Below are 19650 nucleotides of genomic sequence, written 5' to 3'. Positions count from 1 at the left end.
CCTGTCAGTGAATGAAACAAAAATAACAGCCGAAATCTGATCAGAGGTTAAAATGTGAGTGGATCTCATCCACCTTGAAGAACTAAACTGTTTTATACTAATTACGGCAATCAGTCAAGTATTTACTCCACCTTCTCCAAGTTGTGCTGATGTGGAGCAGATTTATTTTCTGCTTGTTTTGTTTGTGTTACAGAACAAATCATTTAACATGTATACCAGAGGAGATTTTCATGAACGCAGCTCGACTGTTAAAGCTGCGTTCAAAGCTCCCGGGAGGATCTTCTCGACCTTCACGCCTCGGTTTGGTTTTAACGGATCGATACCTTCGGTTTCCTCTGATCGGTGCCTGCGTTGCTCATGGATTATTTACTGATGTTAGTCTTACCTACAGCCAGTCAATAATTCAGACTGCAAACCTCAGTCCTGCTGAGGATTCTTGAATTATTATTATTATTTACTGTAAAACTAAATTAATGCTAAAAGATTAAATATGAACAGTTTGATTTGTAAAACTCCCTGAATCCACATGTGACACATTTAGAGGCAAACCACTTTCACAATCTGTGGACCTTCAGCAAAGACGCTGTCACCTTGAGATTTCAAGTTTAGACCTGGGAATCATTTTGATCTGGACCTCGTGTTTTTTTTAGGTGGGTAAGAAGGGCCTTGATTGTTTAGTAATTTAAAAGCAAAAAGTAGAATTATTTTCAAAATAAATTGATTTGGAGATCAACATTTCCTGTTTTTCAGAACCATATTAGTTGGAGATGAAATCCAGAGTGGACACAGCAGACCTGAAGTTTTTTCTTTGACATGAAAACAAAGAAGAAAGGAGAGAAAGTTGCATTTTGTCTCTTTCCACTCAGTGTTAATAATGTCTCCTTTTTCTCTTTTCGTGTTAAAATTATTGCGTAGCAGAAAGAAAAGCAGATCGTATTTCTCGAATAAAACATTTTAAACTATATAAATACAGCAAAAACATTTTTATTCTTGAGTTAAAAAAGAACAACAGGAGATGATGACCAGAACTTTTTAAATCTCGTATTTATATTTAAATAATGAGGCCAGGTTTGGATTCTGCTTTGCTTTGATCGCCCCCTGCTGGCGGCTCAGTCACAAACACTGTTAATCTTCAAACTGTTATCTGACTTTCATGTGTGACAGAATGAATAAATAATACAGCAACGGCTCAAAAATCACAATGAAGCTCTACAACTCAACACATTTACTGATCTTACTACCAATGATAAACTGGTTCAACTTTGTTCCTAAATTGACATTTTTGTTGCTGTTATTTCATTATTTAATAAAAAAACAATATTAAAAACTTCTGTCCCAATGCTGCGTTTTAAACTCTGAAATTATTTCATCCTCAATTTTTATTTGCTTTCCAGCATGAAGAATGTTTTTTAATATCCACCACACCAACATTCATTTATATTCTCATTTTTTTTGTCTTTCTTTCAGTACTTCCTAAGTATTAGTTTGGTTAATTTGTCTCAAACTATGTTTTTTTGTTTTGTTTCTTTATTATGAGCTTTATTTTTAGGTTCTTTCACAAGTGGTCAAACATATCTGAATTTTTTTGAAAGCAAATCAATTTGTAAAAATGTGAAAAAATATCTAATCTTACAAAATTGAAAAAAAATTAAAGGAGTTGTTTGTTGTTATTTTTTTAACCAATTTGGAACATATACTTTTCGAAATGCTTGTTTTAATTTGAATAATTATCAGAACACAGGCAGAAATATTCCATGAAAATGAGGCATCTAGAAAATGGAGGAAAGATTTTCTGCAAAAAATAAATTTGATCAGTTAATTATGATCACATTTTCTTTGAAAACTAAGAAGCAATTTAGGATCAACACTGTGTGCAACGTCCAATCTCATGTCATCTTCAGAGAGTTTTCTTCTGGAACGATGCAGAAGAATCTCTGAGATCTTCACACATTTAATGATTTGTGGACCCATGCAGTGATTGATGGGAACTAACAAGGATTCAAAGTGTCGTCTGCTGGTTTACCAGTTCACTACGACTGTCTGGTGTCGGCCTGAAGGTGCGAATGAAGGTGGATCATCCTGCAGGTAGCTGACAGATGGTGACACTTACTGCTGAACATGAGACAGCAGGAAGCAGCGCTGTGGGTTGTTATGCTTTGTGATTTTATCTGCACATCATCCCACATCCATTCAGCTACATATACACAGTCTATGCTGTGGAAAACTGGTTTACACAAATGTTATTTTGTGTGTTTGCATGTTTTTGTACCTCCATTTGGGTTTATAGTGCTTCTAAAAACAGCTCAAGTACTTAATAGAAACATCCAGCTATAGCTTTTGGAAATAAATGGATGATTCTTGGTGTCTGGAAAATTAGCTATTTCAAAAACAATCTGCAAGTCACAAATCAGGGAAGCCCAGCCTGTTACCTGGCAACCCCAGCAAAGCTGGGTCTTTGCTGTACAATGGCTGCTGGAAAAGACAAGTGTTTGGTTTTTTGGGGATTTTTTGTTGACTTATACCATCCAGAAATCACTTGCTGGATTCTTGTTGGTTGTGCAGGAGGTTCCACTTTTGCTTTTCAAAGGCATATGGTTGTATAATTGCACATTGGTTTCACGTTGATTTTTTGGGGTATGGCCAGCAGCAGTTTATTTGCATTTAAAGTGACAAGAGGTCCTAAAAGAGCTCTTTCTAAAAGGAGCACAAAATAGGAAAAAAAATATTTTCTAAGAATGAATGTGCAAAAAATGTAAAGAACATGTTTTGTATAGATTTATTCTAAGTTGTTTAAGGAAACAAATAGGTTACCTTTAAGTGAATCTGCTGAGTTTCAGTTTTGACCGATTCAGTTTGTTGGTGCTGAGAGTGTATTTTAATATGTGGCTTCTTTGAGAAGTTCTGCATATGAGCTGTGTTCCCCTGAAAACTGCATCAGCCTCATATTAACTGGATCCAGTGCTTGTGCATCGATCATCACACACCACATGAGGATAAAGTAATCCAACTTATCAAACTAGAGGAAAAAGTTAGAGGCTAAATGTGCCACAGAAACTTCGAGTTCAGCAGAAGCTCCCAGACATCCAGGAAAGCTTTAGCTGTCATCTGTGCGTGGAGCGACGCCCCCTGCAGGCCAGGGAGCCTCAGCGCTGTAGACACCTTTGCTGGTAGAAGCTCCACCTTTAAAGAGCAGCATCCTTCCAGCTGCAGGCTGGATTCTGTCTCACCGAGAAGAAAATACCACCGAAACAACCAAAACCAGGTTTATATTTAACATTCAGACATTTTCTGTTCAGGGATTCATCCTAAGTTTACAAAGCACTTGTCTCTTATGTTTTGGCACAGAAAGCAGTTTAAATTCATTAATTTTTTTAAGAATAAGGTATCTGCTCAGATTCAGAATTGTTTTCTGACTTAGGAAGACAGAAAGTTATCTAATAACAAGACATTTTCTCTGTATACCTATCTTGGAACCATTACTTTTTTTAAATATAATTTATTAATGGCTTTATAAACTCTTTTAAAAATATTTCATAAAGTTATTTTTACTGCTGATACAAAACAGTTTTTTTCCACAGACAAATACTTTGGAAAATGAGGAAATAGTTAATACAGAATTACATAAAATAAATACCTTGTTTGACTGGAACAAGCTATCTCTCAGTATCAGCAAAACTAATTTTTTTTGTTTATATAATCAATATTTGATTATAAAAATCTCAAAATTAAAAATGAGGAATTAACGAGAATAAGTTTTGCAAAGTTGAAGTTTTGTTTGGATTGGGTTACATATTTGGAACGAGCTCAACAAGAGCTTAAAAGGGTGAAAATTCATCTCCACCTTTAATAAAACAGTTTTCTATTTTTACATCTTAGATCATTTTAACTGACGATCAGAGGTAACATAATCTGTTCTGTATATGGAATGTAAGAGGAATGTATCCAAGTGTTGTGTTGACACTTATAAATATGTATAAAGCTGTGAACCGAGACTTCCTCTATAAGCTTAATTATTAATAGTTCAGTCATTATGGTATTCATTTTTTATTCACTTTCAGTAGTTTTTCAGTTTAAAAACTTAATTTAGTGAGCTGGATCACTCCCACAACACAACTCTGGTTGGGCTTACAAAATAGTCCATATTATGCTGTTTTTCCTCCTTATTTTGTCTTTCAAGTAAAAGAGAGAAAGTACGACTCTGAAACCAGAATTGTGTAAATCTAAACATTGTCACTAAAAAAATCAATCCTAGAGTTTTTGTCAAACTTTGGATAACGGAAATAACCGATGTTTAGTTTCCTTCTGTTTCTGGTGTTTTAGTTTTATAAACTAAAGTGGGTATTTTAGTATTGAACCTCAGCCGTAATCAGAGCTGAAGACAGCGCTTCCATTTGATCATTAATAAACCAGTAGTAGTCAAATAATTGACGACTTTATGTTTTAAGAACGAAAAATTAACACTTTCTTAACGGATTTCCGGGAAAACAGACGAACGAGACAACAAAAACAACCGGAAGTAGTAGTAGTCGGCTTTTTTACGTAATTTTAGTGGGCTGGGGTGAGATACGCCGTTCACGCTATTCTCCAACGGACATGCGCACAAATGTGACGTTTCCCTCTATGGGCGGCAGTCAGGTACGCCGGCAGCGTTTGGGCTTCTGTTTGTGTGAGAGGACATTTAAATAGCCACACCGTGAAGCCGCGGAGCTCCGTAATAACGCTTTTATTAAGGCAAACAGCTCCACAAACAGCGCCTCGGTCTGCACTCGGCACCGTCTCTCTGCGCGAAAGACGTTCGGTTTGTCCGTAGAGCTTCAAAAATGAGCGACGAAGAAGACTTAATGCAGAAAGCCCGAACCAGGTTCGATGATCTGTGCCGAGCCCTTAACATGGACGAAGAAGCGAGTACCGAGGCTTGGAGGAGCTACGAGAGCATGAGCAGGAACTTTACTCTGGAGGTAAGCATTCTCAGACACAACAGGTGAACATTTTTTTTGGCCCGCAGACCGCTAGCACTGGCCTGCAGGGGCTGTCACAAAGTCCGCCATGTTGTGAGTGGCAGGAAACCAGTGACAAGTTTACTAAAATCGGAGTTTTCCAAGCCTGAAAAGCTCTGAATTACATGTTTAACCCTTTTAGACATTTTATATATACTGATATATCTTCTCTTAGTAATGCTTACATTTACAGTAAAATCACAGGGTAGGGCAGGACAGAAAGATATTTTGTAGTGCCATTGTTATAACGGTAGTGACCATAAGAACTATTTATTGTTACTTTTTAGGTTACCTTATGGCTGTTACTGCATGGCTTACCATAGCCCCACACAAGTAATGCACTTAAAAACATACTTATGTGTAACATGCCTCTTTAGGACGCCAGTCATTAAAGGAGTGTAATTTGTATCATTAAACTGCACTAATCTTGTTTTTAAACGCAGTGATATTTGTTGTTTCTCTCTTTGAACAAGCAGTTCAGAAACTCGTAAAACTAACAAACCCAACAATACAGACAGTTTTGGGGGTGTTTTGAACATCATTAATTTTTTTAAGTGATAAAAATGTATTATGATAAATTCTAAATGATAAAATGACCTTAAATTTTCTTTGAAAATGATATTTACAACAGTGACAAATCCTCTGAAAATAATTTTTATTATAAATAATAATAAACGCCACATATATAAATTATATTATTTTGATAATATATTTTGATTATTTGTGTAATTATAGAGATCTCCTCTGTTGGTATGCCCTCTGTTTCAGAAATTTTATTTAGAATTTTTCAATCATTCACTCTGTATTGTATAAAACCTGTGTTATGTGAATTGGATGTCAAAAACTATAAGAAAACCCAAAGCCATCGTCTAAAATCAGTTTTGAGTTTCTGGTGTGGACACTGTCACATCCCTGTTCAAATGTTCCAGCTGCAGAAGCTTCTTTTCATATTGGTAATAATCAATTAATCAATAAATGTTGTCTGGATGCAGGGCAGCGAGCTGCACTGGTTGGCCTGCGCTCTGTACGTGGCCTGCAGGTCTTCAGTGCCGACGGTGGGGAAAGGCACCGCTGAGGGGAACTACGTCTCTCTGACCAGGATCCTCCGCTGCTCAGAAATGAGGTTGGTTTTGTTTGTGTGAGTTTTGTTCCTGAGTAGTAAGTCAAAACACAGCTGCTTGGATCTGATGAATTATTCTCCTCCAGTCTGATCGAGTTCTTTAGTAAGATGAAGAAGTGGCAGGACATGGCCAACCTGCCGCAGGATTTCCGTCAGAGCACGGACAAGTTGGAGCGCAACTTCACCGTGTCGGCCGTCATCTTCAAGAAGTACGTCCCCATCTTCAGATCCATCTTCAAGGCTCCGTCGGAGGAGCCGCCGCGGGTTCACCGCAGCCGCAAGCAGAGGTGGGAGCCTTTGACCTCTGACCTCACTCTCTGTTGTGTTCCAGTAAAGACTTTCAGATTTTTTATAGAATTACGTTTAATTTTCTCACATTTATTTTGAACAGACGTCATCCATGCACTGTGAGTGAAGTCTTCAACTTCTGCTGGGTGCTGTTCGTCCATGCTAAAGGTAAAGAAAGTCCTAAGCCTTTGCAGTAACTGTTGGAAAGTGGAAACTAAAATCTGGAGTGGAAAATGTCTCCACACTTCTCCTGTTTCCCTCCAGAGACGAGTCTGAGCGTGTCCATTCAGGCTTGGCTGTGTTTCTGTGATGGTCAGCCGTGCCAACTTAGCCTGCAGACATAATTTTTTCCCCTCATATGCGGTCGTGTTGTTGCTTGTTTCCTGTTCAGGGAACTTCCCCATGATCAGCGACGACCTGGTGAACTCGTACCACCTGCTGCTGTGTGCCTTCGACCTCGTCCTCACCAACGCACTGCTGTGCAACGCCAGGAAAGACCTGCTCAACCCTGACTTTAAAGGTAATGTACATGGGATAAAAAGTATCAAAGGAGAAACTTTGGCTGCTAGCTTAGCATTTTATACATCTTCAAATAATGAATGAACTTATCCAAAAGCAAAGTCAAACATACGCAACTTTTCAAACCCCAACCCATACACGTACATGTTGTCATGGCTGTTTAGACTTCTGTTATTAACAATACTGCAATTACATGAATCATTTGAACTAAAAACAACTCTTCCAAGAACTGAACCTTGAGATACACGTGTGTTCATTAAAAAATAATGAAAAAAAAGAGTTTTCATCGCTTATAAAGCAACATTCTTGGTCAGGTAGATACCACTTAGCACCACAATCAGAATGAGAATCAGGATGCATTTTACTGATATTGTGCAGAAGAACATAATAAATTTCAACCAATTCAATAAATATATCCTATTCTGTCAAGCTTTATTTAAAAAATTCTGTTAAAGTGGGTGGAGCCAAGATACTTAGGGGCGTGGCCAAACAGGGCTGAACTGAGGTTACATTGGGGTGGCAATAGTGGATAAGATAAGACGGTGGAAACACTGTCACCATTTTATCCACTATGACTATGTTTAGTGACTTTTTGCCCAGCTTCTAGAAAAATGAATAAAATAATCGACTGCTGACAAATCTAGCAACTTTATTCTGTCATTGGAAACTTTGGCAACAGTGTTGTTTTAAGTAAAAATGCATTAGTATTAATGAAAAATGATCAGTTCCACTGGCAGATTATTCCCCTTGTTGTTAGTCTAGAACTTTTTCATCAATATTAGTGGATAATTTACTTAAAACAAGATTCTGCATCTTGCTGATAAGTTACTTTTAAGTTAGTTTTGTCTGAATTCAACTGTAGTAAGATATTTGTGCTAGAAACGAGACAAAAAATAAGATTGTGTGTTTATCAGAATAATTTCAATATGGTAGAAAAACCAGGTCATCGTTGCGCAAAAAACTTTTTATCTAAGGACAAGGTTTTCAAAATTGGCGTAAATTTATTTTTGTAATTCCAGTTTGCTCATTTATAAGGTCTATGGAAATACAGCCATCGACTCCTGGCCTCTGAAAATATCTGGAAAGTATCGCCAAACATTTCGCAGATTCATCTTATTAACTTACTGTAAATATTTGAGTATTTCATCATTTTGCTGCTCAGTGGTCTGAATGTTTTTTTCTCAGAGTCGTGAAATATGACTTTAATGGCTCATGAACTTAAATTTGTGTTTCGGTGAAGGAAGTCTGCTTATCGGCTCGGGTTCAGTTTAACACCTAAATAAATCAAAAGTGAGGGCAAAGTCTATCAGCTTTGCCCTCACTTCCTGTTGACTCCTGTGTTTCCTGCAGGCCCTCCGTCTCTGAATCCAGAGTTTATTGTACGACTGAGTCGAAGCGTGGAAACAGCTCCACCCTTTGCAGCAAAAACAGAAAAATAAGTCAGTCAGACTTGACACACTGACCGATGGGCGGTTTTAAATGTTTGATGAGCTGTAACATTAGTCAGCTCTCAAACTGTGTTTTTTAAAGATTTTTCTGAGATTCAACTAAACAAATTAGAGCAAATGTCGTCTTTGTGACCCCAAGATGTCGAGCCAGCACTTGGGTTTTAGAGTATTTTCTTCCTGGATGAATAAAAGTTCAGTTGCACTGCAAAAACACAAAACCTTACCAACTAATTTTAAATCTAGTTTCACCAGACTTACAAAATCAAACAAACCAATTTTCAGTAATATCTTCAAAACTAAAAGCAGCACAAATGGAATTTTTTGCTGCATAATGCAGTTGATTGACACCAATTTTGTTTAATTTGGTAAATGTGTTGAGAGGTTGGTTGACCTTTAATGACCTCTGGAAAAATTTTCATTAAAATGTTTAAAATGATAGCAGCACAAACAAAAAATGTTGCTGCACAAACATTTGACACCAATTTTGCTTGATTGGGGTAAAGTGGGAGTGTAGGGTGACCTTTTGACCTTTAAACTAGAATTAATTTATTTTAAAAAAATTGGTGCCAAGTGTTTGTGCTAAATTTGTGCAGCAAAACTTTTTGTTTGTGTCGCTAATAATTAAAAAAAAGCTTTCAGAGGTCATCAGAGGTCAAGCAGCTCAATCTCCACATTTATGAAATCAAACATAAAAACTGAAGAATTTCATTATTTCATTTATAACATGGGAAACATGTCTAAACGCTGCTGCTTTTAGTCAATATTAATGAATTATTGACTTAAAACAAGCTCCTATATCTTGCTGAAAGTTTCTTGTAAGGTAGTTTTGCCTTATTTCAAATGTAATAAGATGTCTGCACAGGAGACTAGACCTAAAATACTTTTGTATTTTTACAGTGTAGGTGTAAATGTATCCAGAACGCCTGAAATGTCATGGTGTGCTGGTTGTTTAGATCTCCTCTGAGCTGTCTGTGTCTCCTCATCCTTCAGGTCTCCCAGAAGACTTCAGCAACAGGGATTACAGGCCGTCTGCAGGCCCGTTCTGCTTCATCCAGCAGCTGTGTGAGCTGCATGACGGCCTGGTGCTGGAGGCCAAAGGAGTCAAAGAGCATTTCTGGAAACCGTTCATCCGGAAGCTCTTCCACAAGCGGGTCGGTCCCAGCTCTGCTTTACCTTTGGAAAGGTTTAATGAGATTTTGTTTGCTACTGTGAGCTTCGTTTGGGAATCAGCTTCATCCATGGAAAAAGTCCTGAGAGGAAAAACCGACAGATCTGAAAAAACTAAACTGACATCCATATATTTTATCTGTCAGGTGCTTGAAATCCTTAAAAAAGTGCTTGATTTTTGTATAAAGTACTAAAGGGAAACCTAACGTTTAATTAAAAGCCTCAATTTGGAAATGTTAACAGTTCAAACTAGTTATTTAAAGATAATAAAAAGATAGATAAATGCTGTTTTTCTCACTGTCTGAAGTTAAATCAAACCAAATGTTCTTGTTTCTTGTATATTTAACTGACTCTGAAACTCAGTTTTCTTGTTTTTCTCTGCAGATTCTTAGAGGAAAGGAAGATAGTCTGACTGGTTTTCTGGATCCTATGAACTTTGGAGACAGTTTGTGAGTTTCCTCATACAGAAGTCAAAATGTGCACTAAACAGCTTGATTTTATTTATTTCAAACAGACGATAAAAAGTAAAAACAGAAAAAAACACAAGAAGACAAATAGTCATGCCAGTTGACATGTAATTTTATTCTAGTAATTGATTAAAACTGTAATCAGATAAATAACTCCTTTAATCGCACTCCAACCAACTAAAATGGAAACAATCATTTCTTTTTTTTCTTTTCTTTTTGCAGCAGTATGCAGGGAATCTAGTCTCCCAGCTACACTGGTATACAAACAGTAGCTGACAGTTAAAATCTTTTATTTTTTGTTCAACTGCCCATATGAAAAACCGCCACTGTGTGCAAATTTTCAAAGAAATGTTTTTTGTCTAAAGCCAAGCATGTCTGAAGATTCCGAGTCTTCCAGGTTTTCATATTCAGGAAGCCTTATTGTTTTAGTTTAGAAACTCTCCAGTCATTTCCTGTGGAGCTGGGTGAGGCGACAGTCGCTCGTCCTCATCCAGCCGACCCGCCGCCGTAATTTGTGCATGTAAAATATTGAGCTCAAGCACGTTGATGTGTAGCAAACACGACAAAACACAGGTACGCTGAGAATGCCTAAACTTTTGCTGCTCCCATTACGTGCTGCTGTAGGTAATCCCCCACCATAGACGGGCTTTTGGGCCAAAAGATGTCGGTCAATTATTCTATGTAATATTAACAAGTCAACATTGAAAGCGGTGAATTTTACAGAATTTGTTAGAAAAAGACAATAGGAGATAAAAGCTGTTCCCCCTGCTGCCCTCCTCAGCCTGTCGCTCAGCCGGCTCTATGAGGAACACGTTCTGGCTACCGGCAGTCTGGATGAGAGGATCTTCACTGGAGAGGGGGCGAATGAGAACATCGGGACACCCGGGCCTTGCCTCTGTGACGGGATGGAGAGCCAGGACAGCGCCACTTACAGGCTGAGCACTAACCTGACGGTAAGACTCCCTCCTGCTCATCCTGTCTCCTCTGCTCTTGTCTTGTGAACCAACGTCTCCGCTCGCTCCAGGCCTCGGCTCTGAAGGTCTCCACTCCACTGACGGGGAGGAAGTACATCCAGGAGGTCCGACTGTCGTCTCCGCTCTCGTACGCCATGAAGAGCGTGGGCCGTCTTCACACGCTGCTGTCAGGGACCAAACACGGGCCGAGCGCCAAGCTGACCGAGACTCTGAGGTAACGCACCGTGTGACAGCAGGAGACGCTGCGAGGCTGTTAAACCACTTTTAGAAAATCAAACTTTAGTCGGGAGAATTTGAACTCAATGTTCTTTTCAGCTTCCCTTCAACTTATTGAGGTTTGTTGATGTTCATGTCTGCGCAGCTTTCTGTGGATCCTACTAGTAAGAACTAGGGATTGGCTGAGAAAAAATCATTTTTAAATGACAGGAATAAAGTCATAAAATCACAAGAATAAATGTGCAATTATCTGAGAATAAAGGCATAATAATGGCCACCATTATTACAACGGTAATAAATGGCAATATGAGAATAAAGTCATAATAACAGAATCAAGTCATAATATTGTGAGAATAAATTTAAGATTATCCTGGAATAAAGCCACAAAATAGAAGAATAAAGTTGTAATAATATGATAAAAGACTCGTACCACAAAGTTGTGATAATATGTCAATAAAATAATAAAACAAGACGTAATAATGCCAGAATAAAGTTGTTATAACACAGGAAATTAGTCACTATAATACATAGAATAAAGTAGTTATATTACCATAATAAAGTTATTAGGAGAATGAAGTAGTAATTTTATGAAACCTACATAAAAAAGATTTTTTTTTATTTAAATGAAGAAGTTATACTTTGGTGTCGATTTGACAAATAAGAAAATACTTAATCATTCAGCATCAAATGAACATTATTATCAGTAGCAGGACTTTGAAACGATTGTTTAAACGCAGCTGATCTATCGAAGCTCTTATCTCAATAAAACAACAGTTTTTCTCATGACTTTCTTTGTGGTGTTATTCTGATAATATTAGCACTTTATGTTCACAAATTAAAAAAAATAAAATCTTAGCCCGAGCCTGATACTGCCAAAGGTTTGAATCTCGATGTTTTTGACCTGCAGAGGCTGCGCCAGAGACCCCAGTGATGTCATCAGCCAGCGCCTGAAGGAGATGTTTGACGTTTACTCGCAGCATTATGAAGATAGCGACGCTGAAACCAAAGTGATGGAGAAAGGTGGATTCCTCCCCGGTCAGCCCCTCGCTCACTCGTTCTGCCTGTTTGTGTTAATAATGTTTCTCCTGACAGAGTTGGCAGTGAAGTATTTCCACCTGGCGGAGGCGCTCTACTACAGGATCCTGGAGTCCATCATAGAGCGAGAGAAGATGATCCTGGGAGACGCTGACCTGTCTGTGAGTGCAGCGTTGCTCTAATTTCAAGAATCCAGAGAAACACATAAATACACCCTTAAGATAACACGTCATATTGTTTTATGAATTAAATCAAAGCAGTTTTTATCTCCATACTGCCAAATTACATCAGTCTCCCTAGTTTTCACAATTTTATGTTTGCAGAAATGCACCCAAAATTAACAAAGTACTGCACTGTTTCATGCCAATTTATGAATAAATGATGAATATTCAGTTGTTTCTTCTTGTGTAATTCCAGTTTTAACAGGAAAGAGGACAAGTGCCTTAATGACTGGCGTTAACTGCCTGTCTTTTGTGTGTCGCAGTGTATTCTGGAGCAGGACATCTTTCACCGCTCTCTGCTGGCCTGCTGCCTGGAGATCGTCATTTTCTCCTACAGGCCTCCAGGAGATTTCCCCAATGTCATCAACATCTTCCAACTTTCTGCTTATAATTTCTACAAGGTAACAACGTGTAAAACAGATGAACAGCTGGTAGAAAAATATGGACAAATGCTAAAAACTAATAGCTGAATAACTAATTAACTTAGATAAACCTGAACTAGTTTTTAGCTAGCAAGCCTTAGCTAAAAGCTAACTTTAGCTTATGCTTAACTTATTTGTCTTAAGATATTATAGTATTTTACTCATTTTATCTACATATCCTTTGTTAGTTTACTTTTTGTAAGACCTTTAAATTGAAAAACATTTAACTTATTAAAAAGGAGTTGAGTTGTGAGTTTGGTTACGCTTGATTAAAAACAAACCAACGTGCTGACATAAAGCTTATATATCTCTAATTCAACCTCTCTGTGTGCGCATGCAGGTGATTGAGGTGCTGGTGCGCTCAGAGCAGGGTTTGTTTCGGGAGGTGGTGAAGCATCTGAACCAGGTGGAAGAGCAGGTTTTGGAGAGTCTGGCTTGGACCAGCGACTCCCCGCTGTGGCAGAGCCTCCGTTCAGCCAAAGTGCCTTCATGTCAGGAGGTCGGCAAAGTATAAAACGTATAACGTATAAAAACCGAACAGACACAATTCTTCCAAATTAACCGTCAATCAACATTTCAGGTGATGCCTCCTCAGTATCTGGAGCACAACGAGGAAACCAACAACGGGAGCATTCCCCTCACACCCGTCAAGTCTGGACCTGATCTGAGAACCAACAGCATCGTCAAAGGTGACACTTTCCGTCTGTTCAAATTACTCAAGGTTCTGAAAACTGAGGCTCATTGGACCCTCCAGGTAATACCTTTGGCAAAAAGTAATAAAAAACCAACCAATGTGGGAAGAATTTAGCAGTAATACTCAAGTAAAGGTAAAAAGAATCCAACCAAGAATTTACTCAAGTAAATTAAAAACATTCTTATAAAAAGGTATGAACTGCAGCTTTAAGGACAGATTGGGGTCATTCGCCATGTTGAAAGTCCAGTTGCACCCAAGCAAAGTATTTACTCAAGTTCAGAGTAACTGATCAAATTATTAGTCATTTAATTTAAGAATTACAACAACAATAATTCATAAGTAACAAAAAAATAACAAAAACAGGCAAAAGACAAAATTTCCAAATCAGTTTTTTTCAGTATAAAATGTATCAACCTAACAAAACTGCAGGTATGTGTCTGAATTTTTGGTTAAAACATGTTTGTTCTTCATTCAGTTTATAGAGAATCCAGAAATTTTACTAAAGTAAGAGTACAGATGCTTCATGATAAAATTACTGCAGTAAAAGTAAAAAGTTTAACGCTGTAATAATCCTCCTAAATGTACATTTTTTCCAAAAAGTTACTCATGTAAATATAACAGAGTAAATGTAACTAGTTACTTCTTATCTCTGCGACAGGTGTGTCTCCGTCCCCCACCAGCCTGCAGGACAGGTACAGCTCCCCCCCCACTGGTGGGTTTCGTCGGCGTCTGTTTGTTGACCCGTTAGAAGGGGAGCCCAGCATCCCCTCCACCGGCTCCAGCGCCCTCACCAGCCCGCCACAGACCCCCATCCCAAAGACGGGTCCGTCCAGCATCGTCACCGCCATCCCAGCTGGACAGACTGTGTTCACCGTCACCACCAACAACGGCCAGACCATGACCATTCCTTTGCAGGGTGAGAGACTCGGAGCGGGATAAATCCATGACAGGGGAGAAATCTGTTTTTTATGATGTAAAGCACTTTGAACTGCTGAAATATGCAAATAAACTTGTTTGATTGGTTGACCTTTGAACTTTTTGCAGGTATAGCCAATGAGAGCGGAAGCATCACTTTGATCCCTGTGCAGATGGGTGGAGCCACACTGCAGCCACTCTCAGCTCAGACTCTGACCGGCACCCTCACCATCCAGTCACCCGTCACCAAACCGGCTGCTAAAGCAGCTAGCAGCTCGCTAAGGAAAGGCTCTCTGTCTCTGTTCTTCAGGAAGGTAACGCTCTCCTTTCTGCACACGCTCACTGATTACTGCTGGTTTCTAGTGCAAATAAATTAGTACATTTCAAATAAGATAAAACTACCGTAAGTAACTTTTCAGCAAGCTATCTGAGCTTTTTTTTTAAATCAATAATACCTTGACATTGATGAGAAATTACAGGTTCTGGAGGCAGATTATTTCCCTTTTAACAAGACATTTTTTCTATGTTATAAATGAAATAATCTGCCAGTGGAACTAGTTATTTTTCATCACTATTAAGAAATTATTGACCTAAAACAAACTCATATATCTTAGGAAAGATATATGTTGGTTTTCTTATTTCATGTGTATAAAACGTGGGGGCCGCCAGGGGGCGCTGTGGAGACTCAGAAAGTTGGAGGGAAAAAAATAAATGCAGAAAAAATTTATCATTTGTTAATAAAGTCATAATATATTCCCAGATAAAAATAAGAGAACTTATGACCATCTAAAATCAGAAGGTATAAGGCAGTATTTATGCTAAATGAATGAAAAAACATTCTAAAAGTTGATATATTCATATTTTGTAGCGATTTATAGGGAATGTCAAAGGGGGTCACCGGTCAGAGGTTAATGCTCTTTGGGGGCCCATCGCATGGAAGAGTTTAGGAAGCCCTGAAATAAAATATCTGCAATAGAAACCAAGAATCCTTGATAAGATTGAGTGTTTTTGCAGTGATGACTGAGTGACCTGTCCTGTCTCAGGTGTATCACATGGCCAGCGTTCGTCTCAGGGACCTCTGTGCCAAACTGGACATCTCTTCGGAGCTGAGGAGGAGGATCTGGACATGTTTTGAATATTCTGTGGTTCACTGCACCGACATGATGAAGGACCGTCACATGGACCAGCTGCTCATGTGTGCTGTTTACGTCATGGCTAAGGTGTGCGATTACAGTTCACACACACAAATGAAAGTTTTAAAGGTGGTTCTTTGAGCAGGTCATTATAGATCTATATGCCAAATATCTGAGTATACCTAGCAGCCTGGAGTTAAAGAGCGTTTTCTCTTTTGTAAACTGTAATATCTAATATTATTTCTAGTTTGAGATTTTTAACTAAAAGTCTTTTGCAAAAGTCTTAATCCAGCACTTAGCAGTTATCTTGTGTTCTTGTGGACAAACATAAAGTAACAATTTGTTTCTATCAGGTGACCAAAGAAGACCGGTCCTTCCAGAACATCATGAAGTGTTACCGCACTCAGCCTCAGGCCAGCAGCAACGTAAGATCCCACGCTTTGAGTCCAGATTCCACATTACGCTTGGGTTCAAGTCCAGACTCAGAGGACAACCATCTGCTTCTGCACAGACTGACTTCTCTGTGGTTTTCCAGGTGTACAGGAACGTGCTGATTTCCGGCAGGAAAAGGCAAGCGTCCGTTAGCGGTGACGCCAGCAAACAGAGCGCAGCGGCTGATAGCAGCCAGGATCCAGGTGGGAAACAGACCAGCATGTTTTTAAAGATCATTCATATCGGCTTTGATCAGTGCGCTTTAATTGAACTCGTAATAAAAATTTGATGTGGACTGAAAAAGTGAACTCTGGTCCGCCTAAAATCCTCGGTCTCTTGGTTGAAGTGAAGTCTGGTGCAGTTTGAATGCACATGTGAACGCCAAGAGGACTGGAAGCCACTCCAAAAGCAGGATTTACACTGCAGCACAGGGGATTCTGGGTAAACAAAACGCTGTCAGGAGAAATAGCTTTTATTACAGACAAAAGAGAAATACAACAATTGCTCAATGTAATTATTGTAAATGATGAAGAAAGTATCGCTCAGTGTCTTCTTCAGAGGTTTTTATGTCATTTCCTTCAGTGGTTCTTGGTGCAGCGCCCCCACAGGTGAGGAGGGGAACAGAGGTTTGAATTGTTTGACAGTGCAGTGTGAAAGAGAACCGTTACACCTGAAAATCTAACAAATGTCGCACCTTTGATCAAGGGGTAAAAACTATGAAACTGTCTTTAAATTTGAATTTCTCTTAACTTAGTGTCTCTCTGACATTCCACCAGCAGGTGGCGACATCAGCCCAGTTCCTATCTGCTCCAGCAGCACCTTGTCGGCCCCGCAGTCCGACAGCGCTGCCTCGACTCCGACCAGCGCCTCCGATAGAAACTTCTCCTCCTTTGTGGGCGAGGACAAACGAGGAGATCTGATCCTCTTCTACAACAACGTCTACATCAAGCACATGAGAGGCTTCGCTCTGAGATACTCGCCGAGCTCTCCGTCTGCTGGGGTACATGTTTCCTCATTGATTTTTCAGTGGTAATCAATGAAACCATAAAGAATTAACTAAATTTTTTAGTTTTCAGAACTTTTGAAGGAAAAGTGAGACTTTATCTCTTGTTTCTCTGCTATTAGTGCATTTAGCAGCACGTTCACAGGGGTGATTGACAAAGTTAAGACCCTCCTCTTGGCTCTGATAGGTTGTTTTTGGTCATCTATCTCATATTTAATTGCCAAGACTTTGTGACAGTTTTAACAAATATAAAAACTTATTTTTAAGCACCTTTTAGCTATTCAGTTATTCATTGGTTAATCAAAAGAATCTGCAGATCAGACATACAGTGTATTGATGTTAAGCCACATCGCCCAGCCTGTCATTGTAGGTGACCATTGCGAGCACCAGAAAATAGTAAATTAAGCTAGCGGCAAAGGTCAAAAGTCAACCAAAGGTGGCGTCCATTTGACGCCACCTGGCTTGTATTATACCTGTGCTGTTCTGCTCATCCTGACTGCAGGTGGAGACCCCTCCTCTGTGTCCGTACCCCACCCTGAGGACAGGCTCCCCTCGTCGGATGCTGCTGTCCAGCAAACACTCCATTTACATCTCGCCTCACAGGACAGGCTCCTCCCCCTCGCCGACCCACCGGGACCGCATTTCCTACTACATCTGCACCAGCCCCCCCAACGTAAGACTCCACAGATACCATCACGGAGTCCCCACTCACAAGTTCTCCGTCATTTTAACTGATGGACAACAGGTCTCATTGACAGTTTAATTAAAAAACTATTTCATCAAAGTGGCAGGAGCGGGCTTCCATACTTCCAGCTGCACGCAACATGTATGTGAAGCCAGAGTGATCAGTGTTTTGCCTGCTGCCATAAAAAAGAAGGAGATGTTTGCGGAAGTAAACACTGAGCATTTTACGATTTTGAAGTTGTTGTCCGTTGGGAGCCAAGACATTAACAACTCAATCTTCTTTATGATCCTCGTTATGGTTGTGGATTTTTCTTCCCACTTGCTCGCATCAGGATGCAGATCAGTGACGTTTGTCTAGTTTGAATGACGTTCAGGTTGGCCGAATGCGACCTGGCCGTTCTGATTCACGTCGGATTTAGAACCACATATCCAAAGTCGCATTCCAAAAAATTCTGATCTGTTTTGTTCTGTTATAAAAAGAAGTGTCCCACACATCGGCTTTTTCCATCGATTTAAAACCGTACCGGCTGGTTAAATGCATTAAATATTCCTCTGTCTGCATCTCATTTGTGTCTGTTCTTCGCAGCGCCTCCAGGAAATCAACAGCATGATCCGGACCGGGGAGACGCCCAGCAGGAAGCGCAGCATCCCCTTGGAGGAGGAGTCGTCCCCGAAACGGGTTTGCCCCGACAGCCACACCACCCTGCTGCGCCGCCTTCAGGACATCGCCAACGACCGCAGCTCCTCCCACTGACGGGCAGCCGGTTTTAACCGATCCAGAACCTCCGGGTGTTCGACAGCAGATGTTCTGCTAAATGTGGGAGTTTGAAAAGATTTTACTACTTTCTTTTTTTCTCTGAACTGAACGTTCCAGTTTCTGAGAAAATATTCTCAGCAGTTTCAGTTTTTTTATAGGTTTCATCGATTATTATAATAATTGACTGCCACAGATATAGTTGTTCTGTAAAAGAAAACTTCATAATGAACATCGTCCATCTGAGCTACTTCATCCTTCTTTTTAGTTTTTCTTTTAAATTATGTGTTGAAACCATTTGAACGTGTATGAATTTGTCAGAGTGAAGAACACCAGTTTATATCCATATTCCATCCATTTATCTTTTCTTCATTTCTTTTTCATTTCATTTTATTAGACATCTGTTACAAGATCATTAGCAACAATAGCATAATATCATTTTGTTCGGTGTACGGTAACTTAAAGTTTACAGGTAGAACAAACAATTTTCTGCATTACGTATAACTTGAGATTTGGTTTCTGCTTACATGTTTTTGTCTGTGTAACCAGCTTGCCATCACCTCTGCTTAGTGTGAGAAAGATTATGTAAATATTCTGTACATAAGAGGAGAAAAGCTATTTAAAGGAGGTGATGTAAATTAAGTACCTTTTTTTACATCCTGCAAGTTTTTTTGAAGTGTTCAACAAAAAATTGTTTAATAAAAAGTTCCAACCCACCTGACTCCACCAGATTTTTATGTAACTTTAACATCTCTTAACGTATCAAAGATTTCATATGACATGGGCCCACAGCATCACAGATCCTCTACTGTACTTAACAGCCATTTTATTTGTTTTCCACATATTCATTCTTTGTTTCAGCAATTAAGCTAACAACATAAAAATCCAACTCTGATTACTGGTGACCAAGCTGATGTTGCAATAATAATAATTGATTTAAAGTTTCTGCAGTATTACAGAAGGGTAATTTAATTGTTGTTATGGTGATTTTCTTATAGTTAGATCAATCAGGATGCAAGTTAATAGCAGATCTAAGGAAGACATGAGTCTTTCCCAATTAAAGCACATTTCCAGTTAAAGTACCAGCAGAGTTGAGCAAACGTCAACTTTGGTTTTTTTTTTTTTTCTGCCATGCCTCCCAAAAGTTAGGATGTAGATAGC

General features: G+C 39.1%; 1 protein-coding gene across 1 annotated transcript; it reads left to right on the top strand.

Annotated features, from left to right (window-relative positions):
- The first annotated feature begins 4678 nt into the window (after positions 1–4678).
- rbl2 (retinoblastoma-like 2 (p130)) lies at positions 4679–19210 on the top strand. The gene is made up of 22 exons (XM_055039961.1): positions 4679–4958; positions 5990–6120; positions 6204–6404; positions 6509–6573; positions 6797–6925; positions 9363–9523; positions 9924–9988; positions 10788–10959; positions 11031–11194; positions 12104–12216; positions 12289–12392; positions 12716–12853; positions 13215–13373; positions 13455–13563; positions 14227–14484; positions 14613–14797; positions 15527–15703; positions 15970–16041; positions 16152–16251; positions 16825–17048; positions 17554–17724; positions 18322–19210. The coding sequence occupies exons 1-22, from the start codon at positions 4821–4823 to the stop codon at positions 18487–18489; spliced, it is 3204 nt and encodes a 1067-aa protein (XP_054895936.1). The 5' UTR covers positions 4679–4820; the 3' UTR covers positions 18490–19210.
- Positions 19211–19650: the final 440 nt, after the last annotated feature.

The sequence above is a fragment of the Poeciliopsis prolifica genome, unplaced genomic scaffold (assembly GCF_027474105.1).
Source record: "Poeciliopsis prolifica strain line A6 unplaced genomic scaffold, Auburn_PproV2 SCAFFOLD001, whole genome shotgun sequence".
Taxonomy (NCBI): Eukaryota; Metazoa; Chordata; class Actinopteri; order Cyprinodontiformes; family Poeciliidae; genus Poeciliopsis; species Poeciliopsis prolifica.
This window is presented reverse-complemented; position numbering and strand designations above follow the sequence as displayed.